This window comes from Musa acuminata, chromosome BXJ3-3 (genome assembly GCF_036884655.1).
Source record: "Musa acuminata AAA Group cultivar baxijiao chromosome BXJ3-3, Cavendish_Baxijiao_AAA, whole genome shotgun sequence".
Taxonomy (NCBI): Eukaryota; Viridiplantae; Streptophyta; class Magnoliopsida; order Zingiberales; family Musaceae; genus Musa; species Musa acuminata.
Window position 1 is genome coordinate 40158704 of NC_088351.1, and position 18369 is coordinate 40177072.

The window sequence follows — 18369 nt, forward strand, 5'->3', positions numbered from 1 at the left end:
GATTCAATGTTATTATATTTTTTATTTTTAAAATTGTCCTTTTGGTTTTTACACTTAGACCAAAATATCGTGATTAAAATTAATAAAAAAATGAATCAATTTAAAATTGAGTTATTTCGTGTGACTCATTTTTTATGGTATGATTCCATCGTCCACGTGAGAAATAATGAGCGAAGGTGAGAAACCTTTACCATAGGAGTATTTTTCATGAGTCATGAAGCTGAAAGGTTTTCATCTTGGAAGTATTCATCTTGAGCACCTATTAATTATTTTTTATTTTATATTATTAGTGTCTTTCTATTCATCTATTTTTGTTCCATTATTATTGAGAAAAAAAATATATTAAAGAAAAAAAAGGCTCTTGGACGCCATTAAGTAAATAGTGTATGAGTTTGAGGTAACATGATAACACTTGTGGTGCATGCATGGGATATCATTTGTGGTGCATGCATGGGATATCGAGAAGTAGAAGAAGGACATTTGTAGTGCATGCATGGGATATCAACTGGTGTCCTTACAATAACTGAGAGACAGGCAACAATAATTGAGAGGCACCCGACACCAACTTCTTTTATCTCTTACCTTCGAAAGTGTTCAATACTGATATCGTGTGTTGACATCCACCCTTCGCAAGATCCAAAATCCAAAAGAAAGAGAAATGACTGTTCGACGTTGATATTGGAATCATATGACGAGAAATTTAGACAGTGAATGACAAATGACAAAAGAAGGACAAGTCTCCTCTTAACCACTTCTCCTGTATAAGAGAGTAGTATGCCATGGATTAGTTATGTGAAGGAAGGAAGGAAGAGAGCAGCATCCTCGTGGTTCAATATGGCGAGCTTACTGATGGGGATAAAAAAGAGGAATAACCTTTGTATAGGAACAAATACTAGAAGACCAAAATACGCAGCGGAATAAAATGGAAACACAATCAAACAGAACACCAAGATATACGTGGAAAACCCCTTCAATGTGAAGGGTAAAAATCACGGGACAAACTAGAGATAATCCACTATGAGAATAATGAATATACAAATCTCAATCTCTTGCCCAAAACCCTAGCAACAACCACAAGAGAATAACTGGGATACAAGGATCACGTCACTGCCCACAATATCTAAAACCTCCCCAAGTAATCACAGTAAGTGTCTACTGTAGATTTGATCTAACCTGAGATGAGAACACTGCTAGATGATTGTGAACAGTCTCTCTGCGTTGTCCTTGTCTTCTTCCCTTTCTTTCTCTTCCTTTTCTGCCTTGATCTCCTTCTTCTCTTTTGAATCCCGTGGCCTCAAAGATCTGCCTCGTTGCTGCCTTTTTATAGCTTTAATCTGCCTCTAAAACGCAGCCACCACACCCCCCTAATCTTAATTAGGGTTAGGTTAAGAGAGGGTGTGGGCTGTGGGCTGATAAAGCCCACATGGGCTGAATATGGGCCATCAGCCCAACAACCTCTCCCTTCAGCCCATAAGGGAGACTGTCCCATGACTCCTCAATGTGAAGCCATGCCGACCAACTGTCGGCATATCTCCTGTCTTTCTTTTGGTAAGGTCTTCGTTAACATGTCTGCTCCGTTGTCATCTGTATGAATTTTCTGAAGTTGCAACTGCTTCTCTTCAAATACATTTCGAATCCAGTGGTATCTGACATCTATATGCTTTGACTTGGAATGAAACATTGGGTTCTTACACAAATGGATTGCACTCTGGCTGTCACAATGCACCACATAATTTTTCTGTTTCAGCCCCAATTCTTGTAAGAATTCTTTCATCCATAACATTTCTTTGCATACCTCTGTAGCAGCAATATATTCTGCTTCTGTGGTGGAGAGAGCAATACACCTTTGTAACCTGGATTGCCATGACACAGCTCCCCCTGCAAAAGTAAGTACATAACCTGAAGTAGACTTCCTCGTATCTATATCTCTGGCCATATCTGCATCTGTGTAACCTGTCAACACAGGTGGTCCACCTCCAAAGCTTAAACAAACCTTAGAGCTCCCTCTGAGATATCTAAAAATCCACTTCACCGCTGCCCAGTGCTCTTTGCCTGGATTTGCAAGAAATCTGCTAGTAACACCCACTGCATATGCGATGTCTGGCCTCGTACATACCATTGCATACATTAAACTTCCAACTGCTGAAGCATAAGGAACCTTTTGCATTTTCTCCTTCTCCTCATCGCTTGACGGACTCTGTTCTGAGCACAACTTGAAGTGACCTGCAAGAGGAGAACCAACTGGCTTAGCATTGCTCATACTGAATCTTTCCAATACCTTCTCTATGTATTTCTCCTGTGACAACCAAATCTTCTTGTTTTTCCTGTCACGAGAAATCTGCATGCCTAGTATTTGCTTTGCTGGCCCCATGTCCTTCATTGCAAAAGACTCACTCATTTCCTTCTTCAACCTGTCAATTTTAGACATATCTTTCCCAAGAATAAGCATGTCATCAACATAAAGTAAGAGAATAATAAAATCCTCACCAAACCATTTGATGTACACACAATGATCTGAAGCCGTTCTTTTGTATCCATTTTCTGTCATAAATGAATCAAACTTTCTGTACCACTGTCTTGGAGCTTGCTTTAGCCCATACAAGCTCTTCTTCAACTTGCAGACAAAATTATCTTTACCTTTGACTTTGAAGCCTTCTGGTTGCTCCATATAAATTTCCTCCTCCAAATCACCATGAAGGAAAGCTGTCTTCACTTCTAACTGCTCAACCTCCAAGTCCTGGCTAGCAGCAATACCAAGAGCAACACGAATAGAAGACATTTTAACAACAGGAGAAAATATCTCTTCAAAGTCAATACCTTTCTTTTGACCAAAGCCTTTCACAACCAATCTAGCTTTGTACTTTGGTTGAGAACAATATTCTTGAGTCTTCAACCTAAAAACCCACTTGTTCTTCAAGGCCTTTATTCCATTTGGTAGCAGCACCAAATCATAAGTGTGGTTCTTCTGAAGAGCATCCATCTCTTCCTGCATAGCAGCTAACCACTTCTCTTTCTGCTCACTCTCAACTGCTTCCTGGTAACTCTCTGGTTCACCTGCATCAGTAAGCATCACATACTCATCTGTAGAGTATCTTCTGGAAGGTTGACGTTGTCTAGAAAATCTTCTCAACTGAGGTTCTGCAGGAACTTGCTCTCCTACTTCTTCTTGCTCAACATGTCCTACAGGTAGATCAATATCAGGTTCTACACCATCTTCCTGCATATCTCCCCCATCACCCTGATATACTGGAGGAGTAACTGGGTCACAATATGCTAATCCTTCTGCAGAAGTCTTGGCTGGTGCCTTCTTCTTCAAATCCTCAAAGGTTTGATCCTCAAAGAAGATCACATCTCTGCTCCTGAACACCTTCTGCTTTTCTGAATCCCAAAGCCTGTAACCAAACTGATCATGTGAGTAACCAAGAAAAATACATTCTTTAGACTTACCATCCAGCTTGGACCTCTCATTATCTGGAACATGTGCAAATGCACGACAACCAAACACTTTCAAATGCATGTAGGAAACATCTTTCCCTGACCATACATGCTCTGCAACATCACCATCTAGGGCTGTACATGGTGATAAGTTGATCACATCAACTGCAGTCCTCAAAGCCTCATCCCAAAACCTTTTGGGTAGCTTGGCCTGTGAAAGCATACATCTGATCTTTTCCATGATGGTGCGGTTCATCCTCTCTGCAATTGCATTATGCTGAGGTGTACCAGGAACTGTCATCTCATGTTGGATTCCATGTGACCTGCAATAGCCATTAAACAATCCTGTATACTCACCACCATTATATGATCTTATGCATTTCAATTTCCTTTATGTCTCCCTTTCAACCCTGGCATGAAACTCTTTAAAAACATTAATAACCTGATCTTTGGTCTTCAAAGCATAGGCCCAAACTTTCCTAGAAAAATCATCTATAAAAGTGACAAAATAAAGTGCACCACTTATACCAAGAACATCAACAGATCCACCAGGAGTTTTTGTCCTCAAAGGACCACATACATCTGTATAAACACGGTCTAAGACATGCATTTTTCTAGACAAAGCAGCACTAGCAAATGAAACTCTATGTTGTTTACCAGCTAAACAATCAATACAAGGGTTCAGATGTATACCTCTGAGATCTGGTAATACCTCTCTCTTGGAAAGAGTTTGCAGCCCCTTCTCGCTCATGTGTCCCAATCGCCTATGCCACAACTCCATACTGAAGTCTTTCTCTGTAGCATTTAACTGCTCACCATAAGCTTTAGCCTGCAACCTGTACAAAGTATGACGTATCGGAGCAAAGCTGCAGAAATTGTCTTAGAGTTAATCGTAGTTAGCATGATGATTAAGCATGAAAATGGGAGGTGATCCCATTAGCTTAATCTTGGGGCAATTGGGCCCCTGAAAAGATTCAAATTGGGCCGAATGGAGTGAACCATTCGGACCCTGATTGCACCAGGAGGTGCAACCGCCCCAGCCAGGAGGTGCAACCGCCTGGGCTGTGAGGTTGGGAGGTGCTACCGCCCCAGCCAAGAGGTGCAACTGCCAGGGCTGCGAGGCTGGGAGGTGCAACCGCCCCAGCCAAGAGGTGCAACCGCCCAGAGCTCAGTCTTCGAGCTAGACTGGGCGGTGCAACCTCCTCTGCCAAGAGGTAGCACCGCCAGAGCTCAAGTTTCGAGCTCTGCCAGGCGATGCAACCACCGAGCTTAGTCTTTGAGCTCTGGCAGAGAGGTGCATCAGCCTGAGCTCAGTCTCGAGCTCTGCCAGGTGATGCAATCACCAAGCTCAGTCTTCGAGCTCTGGCAAAGAGGTGCATCAGCCAGAGCTCAGTTTCGAGCTCTGCCAGGTGATGCAACCACCGAGCTCAGTTTCGAGCTCTGCCAGGTGATGCAACCACCAAGCTCAGTCTTCGAGCTCTGCCAGGTGATGCAACCATCGAGCTCAGTCTTCGAGCTCTGGCAGAGAGAAGCAATCGCCTGAGCTCAGTCTTCGAGCTCTGCCAGGCGGTGCCACCTCTCCAGTCAAGAGGTGCAACCGCCTGATCCCAGAATTCTGGGATTTGATCGATTTGATCGTTTTAAGCTCGAATTTTGAATTGGGTTGGGGCCTATAAATACCCCACCCATTCAGCACTGAAAAGAGACAGACCTACACCGAAATCTTGATCTTTTTTGTGATTCTAAGAGCTCAAAAGTGTTGTAAAGCCTTCAAGTCTCCTCCTTCTGTTCTTCAAGTTTTCAGTTGTAAAGTGAGGAGAGAAAGGTCTGTAAAGGTTGTCTCCTGAGCCTGTCAAAAGGAGAGAAATTGTAAAAGGGCAGTTTAGCCTTCGCCCATTGAAGGAAGGCACCTAGTTGACGTCGGCAACCTCATCGGTGGAGGAAGCCAAAAGTGGAGTAGGTCAAGGCTGACCGAACCACTCTAAATCTCTGGTTTGCGTTTATTTTCGAGCACTTTATCATTACTGCAAACCTCCCTCATTACTACTGCTCTCTGCGCTTTCACGAACAAGTTCTAAGTGCTGTTCTTCCGAATCTGCATTCAGACGTAAATTCGTATTTTCATACATTACAGTTTACGTTTACGTTTGATTCTGCAGAACTGTTTTCCGTGCTTTTACGAACGAGCTTCTTTGCAGTTTACACTTACATTTTAATCCTATTGATAACTGCAATCTGTCCTCTACGATTTTACGAACGAGTTTCAACATTTAGACGTAAAACTGCATTCAGACGTAAATCGGCTTTCCTCGCTCAATCATCAGATCTCAGTTCACGTTTACGTCTTGATTTCAACTGCATACTGCCTTCTGCGAGTATACAAACAAGTTTCAAAGTTTAGACGTAAATCTGCGTCTAGACGTAAAACTGCGTTTAGACGTAAATCTGCGTTTAGACGTAAATCTGAGTTTAAGACGTAAATCTGAGTTTAGACGTAAATCTGCGTTTAGACGTAAAACTGCGTTTAGACGTAAATCTGCGTTTAGACGTAAATCTGCGTTTAGACGTAAAACTGTGTTTAGACGTAAATCTGAGTTTAGACGTAAACTGCGCTTAGACGCAAAACTGCGCTTAGACACAATCTGCGCTTAGACGCAAACTGCACTTAGATACAAACTGAGAATTTGCTTTTGCATCTTAATAGTTTTTGAACGAACGCAGCTTTTGGTTTTTAATCGCTGTAAGATTTCCGCTGCACTAATTCACCCCCCCCCCCCTCTTAGTGCTCTCGATCCTAACAATTGGTATCAGAGCAAGGTTAACTCTCTAAAGGATTAAAACCCAAGAGAGATGGCATACGCCGGAAACCAAGAGGGGCATTCGATTACACGTCCACCCATGTTCAGTGGAACGGACTACACTTACTGGAAGACCCGAATGAGGATCTTTCTTATTTCTATGGATTTTGAACTGTGGAACCTTGTTGAAAATGGATTTTCAAAATCTTCTCTTCCAATGATCGATTGGAACGATTTGGAGAAGAAGGCTTTCGCTCTTAATGCAAAGGCTATGAATGCCTTATTTTGCGCACTTGATAAAAACGAGTTTAATCGTGTTTCAACTTGCGAAACTGCTTTTGATATTTGGCACACACTTGAAGTGACCCACGAGGGCACAAGTAGAGTGAAAGAGTCAAAAATCAATCTGTTGCTGCATTCTTTTGAACTTTTCCGAATGAAACCGAGTGAAACCATTGGCGACATGTTTACCCGTTTCACGGATGTCGTCAACGGTCTAAAAGGACTCGGAAAAAGTTTTTCGGATTTTGAACTCGTAAATAAAATACTAAGATCCCTTCCTAAAAGTTGGGATCCTAAAGTCACTGCCATTCAAGAGGCAAAGGATCTGCGCAACTTCCCTCTTGAAGAACTAATCGGGTCATTAATGACCTACGAAATGACTTGCAAAGCTCATGAAGAGCAAGAAGACATCCTTCCAAAGAACAGGAAGGATATGGCACTTAAAACTTCTGAATGCCACTTGAGAGAAAACTCAAGTGATGAGGACTGTGATGATGACTTGGCACTTTTGACAAGAAAGTTTAAGAAATTCTTCAAAAGAAACAAGTTTAAAAACGATGTGAAAAATAAACTTGAACCCAAGAAGGACCAAGTGATCTGCTACGAATGTAAAAAGCCGGGACACTACAAAAGTGATTGTCCCCAAGTCAAGAAAATAACAACAAAGAAGAAGGCGCTCCAAGCAACATGGGATGATTCGAGCGCATCTGAGGAAGAGGAGTCCAACACCGAGCAAGTTGCTCATTACGCCTTTATGGCCATCGAAGAGGAGGTAACGGATTTATTAGATGCTGATTTATCTTTCGATGAATTATTAAATGCCTTCCATGATTTATTTGATGAATGCAAAGTTATAAATAGAAAATACAAGTTGCTAAAAAAGGTACATGATAATCTTACTTGTGAGTTTGATAAGTTAAAAGTCGAACATCATGATAGTTTAAATTCATGTATCAAATGTCATGATTTAGAAACTATACAAAAAGAAAACTTGCTACTTAAGGACACCTTGAAGAAATTCGAGGTTGGTAGCAAGTCATTAAACATGATCCTTACAAACAAGGGTCATGCTCCCAAAAGAAGTGGGATTGGATTTGTGAGGAGTCCTCACCGAAATCCAACTACCTTTGTAAAAGGCCCCATCTTACATGTTCAACACCAAACCAAGTGAAACTTTTGTTGCAAATCTGGACACAAGACACATTGTTGTCCATTCAAGAAAATAAGTCCAAACAAATTAATTTGGGTTCCTAAAGGAACCATGATAAACTCTATGCAACATGATAGAAAATGTAGATCTATTTATGAGGCACCCAAAAGCAAATGGGTACCTAAACATCATCCTTTCTTGTAGAAAACTAAACAATCGCAAGCTAGGAGCAAGAAATGGTACCTTGATAGTGGATGCTCAAGGCATATGACCGGAGATCCATCTCAATTCTCTAAGCTCACTAGCATAGACGAAGGATATGTCACCTTCGGAGACAACAACAAGGGTAAAATCATTGGCAAAGGAACCATAGGTAACAAATCCAATCTCTCTATTGAAGATGTTTTACTAGTTAATGGTTTAAAACATAACCTCTTGAGCATTAGTCAATTATGTGATAAAGGATATATTATAAGATTTGAATCTAATGCCTGCATCATTGAAAAACCACACAAAAATATATCTATGATTGCATTAAAACAAAACAACGTATACACTATTGACATCAATGACTTATGTGATGAAATGTGCTTTGCCGTTATGAATGAGGATGATTGGCTATGGCATAGAAGATTAGGTCATGCTAGCATGAAACTAATCACTCAAGTATCATCTAGAGAACTTGTAAGAGGAATTCCTCATATCAAGTTCATCAAAGATAATGTATGTGATGCTTGCCAATTAGGTAAGCAAATTAGGGGTAGCTTCAAAGCTAAGAATCAAATAAGCACCTCTAGGCCCTTACAATTGATCCATATGGACTTGTTCGGACCAATCTCTACATCAAGTCTAGGAGGTAGCAAATACGCCTTTGTCATTATTGATGACTACAGCAGATATACATGGACCTACTTCTTAAAACAAAAAAATGAATGCTTTAGATATTTTACCAAGTTTTGTAAACTTGTTCAAAATGAGAAGGAATCTATGATTTCGTCAATTAGAAGTGATCATGGTGGAGAATTTCAAAACCATGACTTCCAAGAATTCTGTGAACTCAACGGATACAACCATAACTTCTCTACTCCAAGAAATCCTCAACAAAATGGGGTAGTAGAAAGAAAAAATCGAAATTTACAAGAAATGGCAAGAACCATGTTGAATGAACATAGCCTACCCAAATATTTTTGGGCCGAAGCTGTAAACACTGCATGCTATATTTTAAATAGAGTCCTAGTAAGACCCTTACTCACCAAAACTCCTTATGAGTTATGGAATAACAAAAAACCCAATGTCTCATATTTTAAAGTCTTTGGGTGTAAGTGTTTTATCTTGAATGAAAAGGATAACTTAGGAAAATTCGATGCTAAATCTGATGAAGGAATCTTTCTTGGTTATTCTTCGGTTTCTAAAGCTTTTCTCATCTTCAATAAAAGAACCTTAATTATTGAAGAATCCATCCATGTTGTTTTCAATGAGATTTCAGAAATTAAGAAAAATGATCTTGATGATGATGTTAATTTTGATTCCTTGAATTTAAACGAAACCCCGTCTCCAACTAGCAACTTGGATGCATCCACTTCCAAAACATCCTTACCCAAGGATTGGAAGTATATAGATGCTCATCCTAAGGAGCTAATCCTAGGAGACACATCAAAGGGGGTTCAAACACGATCTTCTTTTAAAAACTTTTGTGCCAACGCCGCTTTTCTCTCCCAAATTGAACCCAAATGTGTTGATGAAGCCATGAAAGATAATTCATGGATTATCGCAATGCAAGATGAATTAAATCAATTTGAGAGAAATGAGGTGTGGACGCTTGTTCCTAGGCCAAATGACCATTTAGTAATTGATACTAAATGGGTCTTTAGAAACAAGCAAGATGAAAATGGTATCGTGGTTAGAAACAAGGCTAGATTAGTGGCCAAAGGTTTCAACCAAGAAGAAGGTATCGATTACGAAGAAACCTTCGCACCTGTGGCTCGATTGGAAGCCATAAGGATGCTCCTTGCCTACGCTAGTTGCAATAATTTTAAGTTATTTCAAATGGATGTTAAAAGCGCTTTTCTAAATGGTTTCATTTCCGAAGAAGTTTATGTTGAACAACCTCCTGGATTTGAAAATAATGGCTACCCTAATCATGTGTTTAGATTAACTAAAGCTCTCTATGGTTTAAAACAAGCCCCAAGGGCTTGGTATGAGAGACTTAGCTCTTTTCTCATTGAAAATAATTTCATAAAAGGCAAGGTTGATACTACATTGTTTATCAAGAATTTTGAAAATAATTTTCTCATTGTTCAGATTTATGTTGATGATATTATCTTTGGTTCTACAAATGAATCTCTTTGTGAATCCTTTGCGAAAACTATGAGTCATGAATTCGAAATGAGTCTAATGGGAGAGTTAACATTCTTCTTAGGCCTACAAATCAAACAACTAAGCAATGGCATCTTTATTAGTCAAACCAAATATGCTGTGAGTTTGCTAAAGAAGTTCAAAATGAATAATTCAAAAGCCATTGACACTCCTATGAGCACCTCCACTAAGTTAGAAATTGATGAGAATGGAGAAAGCTTCGATCAAAAAACCTATAGGGGTATGATAGGAAGTTTACTTTACCTCACTGCCACCAGACCAGACATCATGTTCAGTGTAGGACTTTGTGCTAGATTTCAATCAGACCCTAAGATATCTCATCTCAAAGCAGTCAAAAGAATACTCAGATATCTTAATGGAACTACCAATCTAGGATTATGGTACCCAAAATCAGAAAATTTTGAATTAACAGCTTATGCTGATGCGGACTTCGCTGGCTGTAAACTAGACAGAAAAAGCACATCAGGATCATGTCAATTTTTAGGACATGCCCTTGTATCCTGGTCATCTAAGAAACAAAACTCGGTTGCCCTATCAACAACCGAAGCTGAATACATTGCAGCAAGTGCATGCTGTGCACAAGTTGTATGGATGAAAAACACTTTAGAAGATTACAAAGTGAATCTTAAAGATATTCCCATTAAATGTGATAACACGAGTGCAATATGCTTAACTAAAAATCCTATACAACACTCAAGAACAAAACACATTGATATTAGACATCACTTTATACGAGATCATGTCACTAATCATGATGTAACCATAGAGTTTATTGATACCAAACATCAACTGGCTGATATCTTCACAAAACCCCTATGTGAAGAACAATTTGATTACATAAGAAGAGAATTAGGAATGTTGATGTGTCCGAATACTTAAACTAGTTAAAATTATCTTTCGGATGTTATTACTATTACATGCCTTGACAACGCTTGATCAAATAACATGTTGCAAATTATGTGACAAATATTTTTAACCAAATGCATGTAAGAAGTTCATTTTTCGATGGGATGTTCCTGTACACTCTTATGAAAACTCTTTGAAAAATGACTTTCCTCCGTCAAGCAACAAACAATAAAGAGTTATATGTGTCATGACTTCCTTTATATGCTTAATAATGCTATCATGCTTTTTGTTGATGACAAAGGGGGAGAAATATATGAATTGATAAACACTATGTCATAGCTGAACTGCCATAATCATGTCTATGTCATAGTTGCAAATACTTGAGTGATGCTATAAACAATGTTATGCCATCCTTGCATCACCAAGAGATATGTGAACATGTGCTATAGTTTGCATCATATCTTGATTTGATATTCTATAGAAAATGCAAACTTGCTAGAAAATCTCAAATGTGTGCATCATGTAAAAAGTCCTTCGTAGCTTTATATTATTACATGATGAATAGTTACAAACACTATCATACAAACTTGATGATGTATGTCATGCCTTGACATCATTCTTGAAGAGATACATCATGATGGGCATCATGATGGGAGCATTGATAAGTTTAACTGATCTAACTTATCAATACGTCACTTGAATTCTTAGGTCTTGAATTCAAGGTTGACTTATCTCAACTATGGCATATAGATAGGGGGAGTTAAGGACAACTCCTTTATCAATTGATTGTCATCATCAAAAAGGGGGAGATTGTTGAATCTCGGATTTTGATGATGAAGTCAATTGTCATTTGTTATCTAATCTATGTGTTGAGATAAGTGTGCAGGATTAACTACGATGAGAGTAAGACAAGCAGCAGGTGTTGCGCCGGAGTCAAGATCATGATCACGTTGGGAGTTCGAGAGTTCGACGGAAGTTCGGACGGTCGTCGGAGGTTCAGCGAGAACAGATCCGAGAAGTCCAGAAGCTTGCCAAGCGAAGCTCGTCGGAACTCGCCAAGTGGATTGTCGCAAAGTCCAGGAGTATGCCGGATGTCCGCAGAAGGATCACCGAGGGTTTATCGGATGATCGACGGAAGTTGGCCGGAAACTCGCCGGAAGAAGCGATTGACGTATCGGAGCAAAGCTGCAGAAATTGTCTTAGAGTTAATCGTAGTTAGCATGATGATTAAGCATGAAAATGGGAGGTGATCCCATTAGCTTAATCTTGGGGCAATTGGGCCCCTGAAAAGATTCAAATTGGGCCGAATGGAGTGAACCATTCGGACCCTGATTGCACCAGGAGGTGCAACCGCCCCAGCCAGGAGGTGCAACCGCCTGGGCTGTGAGGTTGGGAGGTGCTACTGCCCCAGCCAGGAGGTGCAACCGCCAGGGCTGCGAGGCTGGGAGGTGCAACCGCCCCAGCCAAGAGGTGCAACCGCCCAGAGCTCAGTCTTCGAGCTAGACTGGGCGGTGCAACCTCCTCTGCCAAGAGGTAGCACCGCCAGAGCTCAAGTTTCGAGCTCTGCCAGGCGATGCAACCACCGAACTCAATCTTCGAGCTCTGGCAGAGAGGTGCATCAGCCTGAGCTCAGTCTCGAGCTCTGCCAGGTGATGCAATCACCGAGCTCAGTCTTCGAGCTCTAGCAGAGAGGTGCATCAGCCTGAGCTCAGTTTCGAGCTCTGCCAGGTGATGCAACCACCGAGCTCAGTTTCGAGCTCTGCCAGGTGATGCAACCACCAAGCTCAGTCTTCGAGCTCTGCCAGGTGATGCAACCATCGAGCTCAGTCTTCGAGCTCTGGCAGAGAGAAGCAATCGCCTGAGCTCAGTCTTCGAGCTCTGCCAGGCGGTGCCACCTCTCCAGTCAAGAGGTGCAACCGCCTGATCCCAGAATTCTGGGATTTGATCGATTTGATCGTTTTGAGCTCGAATTTTGAATTGGGTTGGGGCCTATAAATACCCCACCCATTCAGCACTGAAAAGAGACAGACCTACACCGAAATCTTGATCTTTTCTGTGATTCTAAGAGCTCAAAAGTGTTGTAAAGCCTTCAAGTCTCCTCCTTCTGTTCTTCAAGTTTTCAGTTGTAAAGTGAGGAGAGAAAGGTCTGTAAAGGTTGTCTCCTGAGCCTGTCAAAAGGAGAGAAATTGTAAAAGGGCAGTTTGGCCTTCGCCCATTGAAGGAAGGCACATAGTTGACGTCGGCAACCTCATCGGTGGAGGAAGCCAAAAGTGGAGTAGGTCAAGGCTGACCGAACCACTCTAAATCTCTGGTTTGCGTTTATTTTCGAGCACTTTATCATTACTGCAAACCTCCCTCATTACTACTGCTCTCTGCGCTTTCACGAACAAGTTCTAAGTGCTGTTCTTCCGAATCTGCATTCAGACGTAAATTCGTATTTTCATACATTACAGTTTACGTTTACGTTTGATTCTGCAGAACTATTTTCCGTGCTTTTACGAATGAGCTTCTTTGCAGTTTACACTTACATTTTAATCCTATTGATAACTGCAATCTGTCCTCTACGATTTTACGAACGAGTTTCAACATTTAGACGTAAAACTGCATTCAGACGTAAATCGGCTTTCCTCGCTCAATCATCAGATCTCAGTTCACGTTTACGTCTTGATTTCAACTGCATACTGCCTTCTGCGAGTATACAAACAAGTTTCAAAGTTTAGACGTAAATCTGCGTCTAGACGTAAAACTGCGTTTAGACGTAAATCTGCGTTTAGACGTAAATCTGAGTTTAAGACGTAAATCTGAGTTTAGACGTAAATCTGCGTTTAGACGTAAAACTGCGTTTAGACGTAAATCTGCGTTTAGACGTAAATCTGCGTTTAGACGTAAAACTGTGTTTAGACGTAAATCTGAGTTTAGACGTAAACTGCGCTTAGACGCAAAACTGCGCTTAGACGCAAACTGCACTTAGATACAAACTGAGAATTTGCTTTTGCATCTTAATAGTTTTTGAACGAACGCAGCTTTTGGTTTTTAATCGCTGTAAGATTTCCGCTGCACTAATTCACCCCCCCCCCCCCCCCCCCCTCTTAGTGCTCTCGATCCTAACATGACCTTCCTCTGTTCTCTGAGATAAGTGACTGTGAATCATTCTGAGATGTTGCTGAACTCTTTCTTCTCAACTCCTCATTCAACAAACTGCTTGTTACTTGACTCATAGTGACAATACCATCTGGCGCAGAATTACTAAGGGAAACCACCGGTGTCTCCCAACTTTCTGGTAATGAACTGAGAAGTAACAATGCCTGCAACTCATCATCAAGAGACATTTTCATAGAGGATAACTGGTTAATAATACTCTGCATTTCATTCAAATGCTCAGCAATAGAAGCACCCTCTCTGTATTTTAGGTTCACAAGTTTTCTGATCAAAAAAGCTTTGTTGCCAGCTGTTTTTCTCTCATAGAGACTTTCCAATTTTTTCCAAAGAGAACATGCAGAAATTTCAGTAGAAACATGGTGAAAGACACTATCATCAAGCCACTGTCTAATAAACCCAATTGTTTTTCGATCTAACCTCTTCCACTCATCATCTGTCATAGTTGTAGGTTTTGCACTATCCCCCTGCAAAGATCCATACAAATCTTTGCAATACAAGAGATCTTCCATTCTTGGTTTCCATATCATCCAATTATTTCCATTTAAACTAATCATGCGAGAAATATTACTGGCCTCCATGTTCAAATACAAAAATTAAATCACCAAAACCCCGCTCTGATACCAGTTGATGGGGATAAAAAAGAGGAATAACCTTTGTATAGGAACAAATACTAGAAGACCAAAATACGCAGCGGAATAAAATGGAAACACAATCAAACAGAACACCAAGATATACGTGGAAAACCCCTTCAATGTGAAGGGTAAAAACCACGGGGCAAACTAGAGATAATCCACTATGAGAATAATGAATATACAAATCTCAATCTCTTGCCCAAAACCCTAGCAACAACCACAAGAGAATAACTGGGATACAAGGATCACGTCACTGCCCACAATATCTAAAACCTCCCCAAGTAATCACAGCAAGTGTCTACTGTAGATTTGATCTAACCTGAGATGAGAACACTGCTAGATGATTGTGAACAGTCTCTCTGCGTTGTCCTTGTCTTCTTCCCTTTCTTTCTCTTCCTTTTCTGCCTTGATCTCCTTCTTCTCTTTTGAATCCCGTGGCCTCAAAGATCTGCCTCGTTGCTGCCTTTTTATAGCTTTAATCTACCTCTAAAACGCAATCACCACACCCCCTAATCTTAATTAGGGTTAGGTTAAGAGAGGTTGTGGGCTGTGGGCTGATAAAGCCCACATGGGCTGAATATCGGCCATCAGCCCAACACTTACCACCACTGCAACTAGCAGTCCTGTGCCTGTTGCTTGCACTCACCGGAAGACTGCGTGCCGAACCATCATGCATCGCAGTCTACTGGGGCCAAAACGGCTACGAGAGAGGCTTACGAGAAGCCTGTGCCACCGGCTACTACAAGTACGTCCTCATAGCCTTCCTCAACCAGTTCGGAAACAGCCGGATTCCACAGATGAACCTCGCCGGCCACTGTGACCCCAACAGCGGCGGCTGCACTTTCCTGAGCAGCGACATCATCTCATGCCAGCAGGACCACAACGTCACGGTGATGCTCTCCCTGGGCGGTGCCATCGGCAACTACAACCTGGTGTCCGAGGAGGATGCCAGGGAGGTCGCCACCTACATCTGGAACAATTTCTTGGGCGGTTCTTCCGCCAATCGACCCCTCGGGAACGCCGTCTTGGACGGAGTAGACTTGGACATCGAAATAGGGGGTGCCGCTTATTACGACGATCTTGTTCGCTACTTGAAGGCCTACAGCACGCCGGAGCAGAAAGTTTACCTGAGCGCGGTGCCACAGTGCCCCTTCCCAGACGCACACCTTCAACCTGCGATCGACACCGGTCTCTTGGACTACCTGTTTGTGCAGTTCTACAACAACTACTGTCAGTACTCCCCCAGCAACGTTGACACCTTTGTTCAGGTATGGAACCAGTGGGTTTCCGTAAACGTAAGCAAGGTGTTCCTCGGACTCCTTGCTTCTCCTGAGGCTGGAAGTGGCTACGTCTCACCTGATGACCTCATAAATAAAGTTCTTCCCCTCGTCAAGCCCTCAGAGAAGTACGGAGGAATTATGCTATGGAACAGATACTTTGACCTGACCAATAACTATAGGGCTCGGGTGAAGGACTACGTGTGCCCTCATCGTCGTCTGTACTCCATCTCGTCTACTTTGGTGGCGTCGTCTTCCGTGTGAACTGGAACTGTGTGAGCGTCCAGTTATGATGGATGCTGCGCCTGTGGTGTCATCTAATAATACAATAAACACCTGCTGTGATTGCGCAAAGATATGTCCCCATCTTATTATTTTCTCAAAAAAAAAAAAATAATAATAATAATAATAATAAGAACAACAACCACGCATGATTATAATAAGAATGATTTATACGTTCATTTGGACAATGAGTATAGATTTTCTACCTATACCGACACGAGAGGATTAGAATTCACATTAAGACAATGATTTATACGTTCCGATTTCTTTTCATCTTTTTTTAATCATTCATTCAATATTTAATTAGATGTTTTGCTCGTTTTTTAGTATTATTTCTTTACCATTGCTCTAATAGTTTAACCACACTTGTCCTTGTTACATACATGGGCTTCATTCTTATACTTCAGATCCAATATATGTCTTTTCTTTATGTTGCTTAACTTTAGCAGATCCAATAAGGGTTAGAAAGGATATTGATCTCAACACAGTGACAATTGTTTATGCATGCATTAGTCCCTCCTTCTGTTGCACAGGTACAAAGTAAACATAAGAACGACGTTGAAATATATTATGCATATGTGAATGAATTATCACGCAGGAGAACACATCCAACATAGACCTGTGAATGATGTAACTTATTGTAACATCTTAATTTTTGAGTCAGATCAGAGTGTGACACTTAATTCCAATGCAATCGTAGAATAGTTCTCAGAATATTGGATTTTCTTATTATCTTTGTTATATAGCAGGCCTCAAATCTATAATGGTTTCACGAAGTCCAAGGCATGTAATTCAATAATAATATATGAGTGCAGATGATATTATTCTCAAGCAATGATATTTTTGAATTTAATCCTGAGTTAATTGAATTAATTTTACTAATCTAACAATATATATAACTAAATTTGAATAATATAAGCTATCATCTATTTCAGAGAGCAGTTTCAGAATCGAATGGCGATGTTATGTTTGTTAGCAGAGATGGAGAAAAATGACACAATGACAAGAAGATAACATCACAAAACGAACACATGAAAATTAAGAGAAGCATCTTTGTTCAGCAATAATTTAGAGTCCTATTTCTCAAGGTTCGTAATACTGTACGTGTTTCGACCTATGCTTGGTACTAGTACAGTACGGTATACCGCTCAGTACACCTGGGTGTACCGAGTGGTATACTCAGACGTGCCGAGTACTATAGTACTGTAGCAATGCTAGAGTACTATAGTACTGTAGCAATGCTACAGTACTCGGCATGGTAATCGGTGGTCCGCGTACCAACAACCTATCATATCGGTACATACCGCTCGTACTGGGCGGTACGGGTCGGTACTATAGACCTTGCTATTTCTATTATTCGCAATGTTCAAAATCCCAAGTAGAAGACACGAGAAAGCCCGCCCATTTCTTTCATGCTAAGTTGCATTGCGTTGAAGATGATGGCAATAACAAAGAACCGGTGCATCTCAAGTTTTAATTAGTGGTGGCAACTCCCGATCCCTCCCCCCATATGAAGTTATCTTTTAGGTTTACGGGGGGAGCGATTTCGATCTGCCTGTAATCTAAGCGCTCAAAACCGTAATCGGTCGGTCGGTCGGTATGTTTTGAGGCATTCTCATGAGGTCCAAAAGTAATATATACATGTATACATTAGAAATAAGTTCGACGGGATATGAGTTCCACTCCCCCCCCCCCCCCCCCCCCCCCCCCCCACTCATCGATTGAAGCCCATAGAATCGTCTCCTCGTAGTTATATATGCTTATTCCCGCTGATGGTTGGCTCCGAGGTGTGTATACTGTGGATGTGTTAAAAAGGGTCGAATCCGTCATATCACGGGTGAGAGATGTTGAGCTTCGACTCATAGCCGAGCCGCAGGGAGAGGGGAGGCGCGGCGGGGAAGGCAGTAAGTGGAGTTTTTACCTTTGGCCTCTTCTCTCTCCTTCGGCCATTGATCGTAGCTGGCTGGAGAAGGGGAGACGAACGACGAGTGTAAGCAGTGGAAGAGAGAGAGCGAGAAAAGAAAGAGACCATTGATTGATTCCCGGTGCAGCCAAGTCAGAGCCCTTCCAACACTTGGCCGTCCCTCCTCAGAAACATCCACCACTCACGAACCTGTTCCCCAACCCCTTTT

The 18369-nt window shown here is 41.4% G+C and overlaps 1 protein-coding gene across 1 annotated transcript; it reads left to right on the forward strand.

Annotated features, from left to right (window-relative positions):
* Positions 1-166: 166 nt before the first annotated feature.
* LOC135632602 (hevamine-A-like) lies at positions 167-16262 on the forward strand. The gene is made up of 2 exons (XM_065141215.1): positions 167-176; positions 15270-16262. Exons 1-2 carry the CDS (start codon positions 167-169, stop codon positions 16217-16219), a joined length of 960 nt encoding a protein of 319 aa, XP_064997287.1. The 3' UTR covers positions 16220-16262.
* Positions 16263-18369: the final 2107 nt, after the last annotated feature.